We start from the raw sequence: 5,644 nt of genomic DNA on the forward strand, positions 1-5,644 counted from the left end.
GAGGTTTATGTTTAAAATATTAGTTTTGAACACATACAAGTATTTGATTGAAACTTCACAGAGTAAAAGGCCAGATGACTAATCGTAACACGTATAAGGGTCTCCCACACGATTCCACCAATATTTTATTTCCTTGCATATTCAATGCAGAATATAGAATGTTAGAAGCTATGATACATTTAGGGTGTCTTTGATACGAAAGAAAATGTTCTCATGTTTGGTTGATGAGTGGAAAAAAAATCGAAAATATTTTCTAGTGTATCATTGGTGAGTGGAAAATTAGTTTTAGAAATTATCTACTATTTTTTGCTAGAAAATAGAAAATACTCCTTAGGAAATTAGTTTCTGACTTGAAAATCAACCTCAATAATCAATCTGACACCTAACCTTAAATGCCTATATATGACTCAACATTTGAATTGGAACCTGATCCTAACCATGACCCAAATCAAGACACGATCCTAAGACCCCACCCCACCCTAAACCCCAACATTCGACTCGAGACTCAATCTCGACCTCGAGACCCGATTCGATAATCGAACACAACTTCGACTCGAAAACGACTCGAGATCTGATCCCGACACACGACTCTGACCCGACACTCGACCCTGACTCGAGAGCCAATCCTAACCCGACCCTAGCCTAAGAGCCAACCTTGGCCCGACACTAGCCTAAGAGCCAACCCTGACCCAACCCAACCTGAGATCTAACACCAACAACTGAACAAGACCCGACACTCAACCCTGTCTCGATCCCGAGATCTAACCCCAACTCCCAACTCTAGATCCAACCCAAATTCTAACCTTGAACAAGACCGAACACTCAACCCTGGTGTTTGACCCAACCACGACACCTGACCCGAGATCCAACCCTGACACCCTACCTCAAACTCTAACCCCGAGACCCGACCCATACAAGACCCTATACTCGACCCTAACCTTTGACTTGACCCCAATCCCAACCATGACAACCAACTTGACATACGCCCAATCTCAACCCTAACCCCAACTCTGACCTCTACTGAGACCCTGACATGCCCAACCCCAACCCCGACCAACCGACCCAACCTCTACCCGAGACCTTGACTTGAGACCCAACCGCAACACTCAACGGATAATTCGATCTCTAATTCTAACTAGAGATTTGATCCCAACTCAACTTGAAACTCGAGAGTTGGATCTCAAATCAAGGTCGAGAGTCGGGTTTCAAAAAAAAAAGGTTTTTTTTGTTTTAAGGGATATCATTTCCCTTAAATTTGAGGAAAATAATTGATTTGGAAAACATTTTCCTCCATACCAAACACACCCTTAATCATCACTCAAGAGAACATAAACCTTTTTTTTTTTCCTCAAAACATTGTAATAACTACATTAAACTTGGCCGTAAAACAGGCCTTCTTACAGCTGATCTTTTAGAAATACATTAGAAGAGAACAATACAGAGAAACATAAAAGTGACAAGATTAACATGGCAAATTTCAAATCACCAAGACGATGATATCCTCGTAAAGGACTGAGAACGTACTAAAACAAGTGATGCAAGTGATCATTATAGGTGATCTGCAGGAGTAGAAGCATCCTCAGAATTGAGACTTGTCCAAGCTGTCAAAGTATGGATGTTCAAGTGCAGCTTTTGCAGAAATCCTATCTGCCGGATCAAATTTGAGCATTTTCTACAATGACCAAGCACATATAACAGCATTATTTACTTAGCTCTAACAAAAAAGCAGTAGAACGAGAAATAAAGAAATTGAAAGTATTACATGAATATAAAGATGACATGGAGATTTACCGTTAGGAGGTCCACACCATCAGGTCCCAAAGCAGGAACAGCAGAGGCTAAGTTCTGAGGTTCCCATTGTGGATAAACATGCCAGTCGCGGAGTGAACTGACTCCAGGCCACTGCTTATCAGTTGGAGTTCCTAACAACCTTCACCAATTTCCAAGCATATCTTATGAGTTATGATAATCAATTTGTCTGCCTAGCCAAATTTATCAAAAGAAAATAGTTGGTTGTAATAATAAACTTCAGTTCCTTAAGAGTTTATTGGTTTTGGTGCTAGAAACTTGATGCTGCCCTTCAAAATTTCAGATTTAAAACCTCAAATGTCAAACGTTTTAACCTATCAGTAGTTCTACTTGTGATATCCCTTTCCAAAGCTGCCTTTATGGCCAACATATCTTTCCAGATAGGAATCATGAATCTTCCTCATGTTAACATGAATCCGGTTTTCATTTCATCAGGGAAAAGCCATATATCCATGAGGATGTCCTAAACAACTTAATTCTTGAGCCTGAACAGATTTAGAAAGATAGACTATCATCAAATAGGTAGTTGGAGGTCATTAGATATCATCCTAAACACTAAGTAATACCTCAAAATCATGTGGAAAACATAACTGAAAATCCAATAAATTTACCACAATAGTCATCAGTATTCAGTAACCCAAGCCTGAGGTGTTTGCTACTTAACTGAAGAGCAATTACGCAAAGCAGAAGCCAATGTTAAATATAAATAATAAATGTTGTTGGTAAACACCTTCTCCCTACCAAACCCACATAAAAATGACAAGCAGGAACATGCAAAGAACTTTGCAACTATAGACATACCTGAATATGTGAAGCAATTGCTGAAACTCAGAGTCACCAGGAAACAAGGCTTGCCTTCGAACCATCTCGGCTACATCACATTGAGAAGACACATTAAAACAACCTACCTAAAAGTGAATATATTTAACCAGGAAATATAGTTTGTTTTCGACCTCTAGGCCAATCCCTAGAGGAGCTAAAAGGATTTTCTTTCTTGTGTCCATGTCTTTGTCAATGTTAACCCATACCCAAAAATTGAAAATTACCCACAATTGGTGATTTCTGCTTGGCCTTAACTGCTTGGTCCAATTAGAATTCATTTTCAATTTCCATGGAAGTGCTTTACAAGAATTTATACTGCAACATTACTTAGCTTTTACAACAAAAAAATATTGATGGGTAAAGATCTCCATTGATCAGATTTAGGTTAAACTAAAGTTGTTAGAAAAACTTCTAGAGATGTATCCTATGTTGTCAAAGGCAACAAGCAGCGAACAAGCATGTTACAACTTCTAAGGTCTGCCAGAGCTTTAAGTGCAAAACACAATTAAAGCATGGGTGTGATCTCTTGTTAGTAATGACTATAAGCATCAATCAATAACTACATGAACAAAGAAATTAGATTAAAAAAAATACAACAAGTGGAACATACGAAGTGAAAATATGTAAATTAAGTCCAAAAGCCAATCTAAAGTTTTTTGATATAGATGCGGATATGCAATTTAAATCTCAAAATTCCATTGTGTTTATAATAAGTAAGAAATGTATTCACAACACTTTTAAACAGTTAAAAGTTTGTCTTTTTTCCAGTTATATTTATTGTTCAGTGCCATCCACTTCAAAAGGAGCCCATGTCTATACCCTTATAGCCGTGATCACTGCACTCAAGAAGATCCCAAGCCTAAGCTTCTCATGATTTAAGAGCTTAAACGCGCCTCACATGAACCTTTACTAACAATGCGAACATTTCCTAGTATATCCATCCTGGTGCTTTTCAGCCACCCTAGAAGATGTACCAATTTTCTAAGGAACACCACTGAGATCAAAAAGCTCTTTTAATACCTAAGCTATGTTAAAAGCAACCCAAAGTCCTCCAACATTTTATCCAAATGTGATACTAAAAGAACATAAACTGCCCAAATCCATCTTCTTGTGAAGAGTTCAAACCGAGATATGACATTTTACACCATCATCCTACAGAACTAATATGTTCTACTTAATATTAGAACAAAATTATGTCTCAACTGAATTTCAAATCAACTACAAACAGTATTGTCAAATTATCAGATCATAAACATATCAAACAATGTGTGCTATAACTAGTGAATGGAAGAAAAGGCTAAAACTTTGGTATAATTCAAAGCAACAGACAACATGAATACTGTAAAGAATTAGCAAACATTTCTAACTTAAGGAACCAAAAAGAATCAAACCAGTAATTTGGCCTAGCAGCCTAAACAACATGATCAACTCAAACAAACTTACCAAAAATACATCCCACAGACCACATATCAACAGCAGTTGAGTAATGAGTAGATCCCAACAAAACTTCAGGAGCTCTGTACCATAGAGTAACAATCTGAACAAACGCAAATGAGTTACTCCACAAGCAACAATCTTAACTTTCTATATCATTCTGATGATTTTATATGGCAATTCCAGTATGAAGAAATTAAAAAAACAATCAACCTCATGGGTGTAGCTCTTCATAGGAACAGTAAACGCCCTTCCAAGACCCAGATCAGCAATCTTAAGTATTCCCTTCTCTTTATCCACTAGAAGATTCTGCGGCTTCAAATCTCTGAGCATAACATAAATAAAAGGGTCGATTAACACTGAGTAAATTGACCAGAATTTACACTAAACTAATCATGGCTAAGTTAGACCTGTGGAGAACTCCATGGCTATGGCAGTGAGCAACCCCTTTGCACAACTGATACAAGAAACTCTGCCACAAATACGCAAACATCAATATCAAACACATGGGTGAGCACAAACACAGAAAAAGAAAGAGGGGTTTTCCATAAACCTGGATGAGGGCAGTAGGAAGAGCCCTAGCATTAGGTCCTTTCCGATGAGAATCAATGAATTTCTTAAGATCAGTATCCAAATACTCAAAAACAAGATAAAGAATCGGTTTCCCATTTTTGTCAATGTGCTCAACACAAAGCAAACGGACGATGTAGAGAGAATGAGACAGCATCTGAAGAAGTGAGATCTCTCTGAGAGCAGTAGGCGGTATCCCTTCTTCATCCATTTCCAGTCGAGTCTTCTTCAAAGCCACCAGTTGTCCGGTAGCCTTGTCCTTTGCTTTGTACACTTTTCCATAGGTTCCTTCACCTACCTTCTCCAACTTCTCGTATTTCTCCATTGATGATGAATCTTGTTGATTGATTTGGCAGATCTTAAGGAAAGTGAAAGAGAAAGGGGAGCGTAAAGCAGACAGAGAAGGTTTCCCCCTCTTTGTTTTGAATTTCAAATTGCTACAAATGCCACCGCCTCCTATAAATAATGTTGACTAGTTCACTCTATTTATCATTGTTACGTAGTACTCATTGTCCATTCCGTCAAATTTTTATTTGATACACCTGTTAAGAAAATAATAATTAATATTATTTTTTTATTTATGACGTAGGCTTGACCACTTGGGGCTACCTTAGGCGGGCACCCCTCCAAAGTGCAATGAAGGTCACCAACCTAGGGCACAAGAGTTTATCATTGTATCTCTATTAATTGATAGAGTCTTAGAGTCTGTTTGGCGATGCTATTGGGAGGCCATAAGTGTTCTTTTAAGAAAAAAAAAATACTTATTTCGAGAAATTAAGTATTTGGCAAATTCTTAAAACTAATTTTAAATGGAAGCAGAAGCAGTTTTTATGTGGTTGGAAACCATCTAAAAATTTTTGTTTTTTCAAAAGCGAAGTAGAAATAAAAAATTATTTTTTCAAAACTAAAATATCTCTTACATATGTACATATTTATCAATATATCCTTTATTAATTAATTAACATATCTCATAAGTTTGGTTGATTTTTATTCAAGAATTTTATTGTTT

General features: G+C 37.2%; 1 protein-coding gene across 1 annotated transcript; it reads right to left on the bottom strand.

The window, feature by feature from the left end:
* Nucleotides 1–1,325: 1,325 nt before the first annotated feature.
* LOC125866392 (cell division control protein 2 homolog C) lies at nt 1,326–5,080 on the bottom strand. Its single transcript, XM_049546791.1, has 7 exons — nt 4,619–5,080; nt 4,476–4,537; nt 4,279–4,390; nt 4,075–4,168; nt 2,611–2,680; nt 1,792–1,930; nt 1,326–1,672 (listed from the first exon to the last, which is right to left on the bottom strand). Exons 1-7 carry the CDS (start codon nt 4,958–4,960, stop codon nt 1,580–1,582), a joined length of 912 nt encoding a protein of 303 aa, XP_049402748.1. The 5' UTR covers nt 4,961–5,080; the 3' UTR covers nt 1,326–1,579.
* Nucleotides 5,081–5,644: the final 564 nt, after the last annotated feature.

The sequence above is a fragment of the Solanum stenotomum genome, chromosome 5 (assembly GCF_019186545.1).
Source record: "Solanum stenotomum isolate F172 chromosome 5, ASM1918654v1, whole genome shotgun sequence".
Lineage (NCBI taxonomy): Eukaryota > Viridiplantae > Streptophyta > Magnoliopsida > Solanales > Solanaceae > Solanum > Solanum stenotomum.

Coding starts and splice junctions, on each gene's coding strand:
- LOC125866392 (XM_049546791.1), bottom strand. CDS start 4,960: ATGGAGAAATACGAGAAGTTGGAGAAGGTAGGTGAAGGAACCTATGGA. Junction 2,681..4,074: donor GTCTGTGGGATGTATTTTTG/GTAAGTTTGTTT, acceptor AATGTGATGTAG/CCGAGATGGTTCGAAGGCAA. Junction 1,931..2,610: donor CAATTGCTTCACATATTCAG/GTATGTCTATAG, acceptor AAATTGGTGAAG/GTTGTTAGGAACTCCAACTG.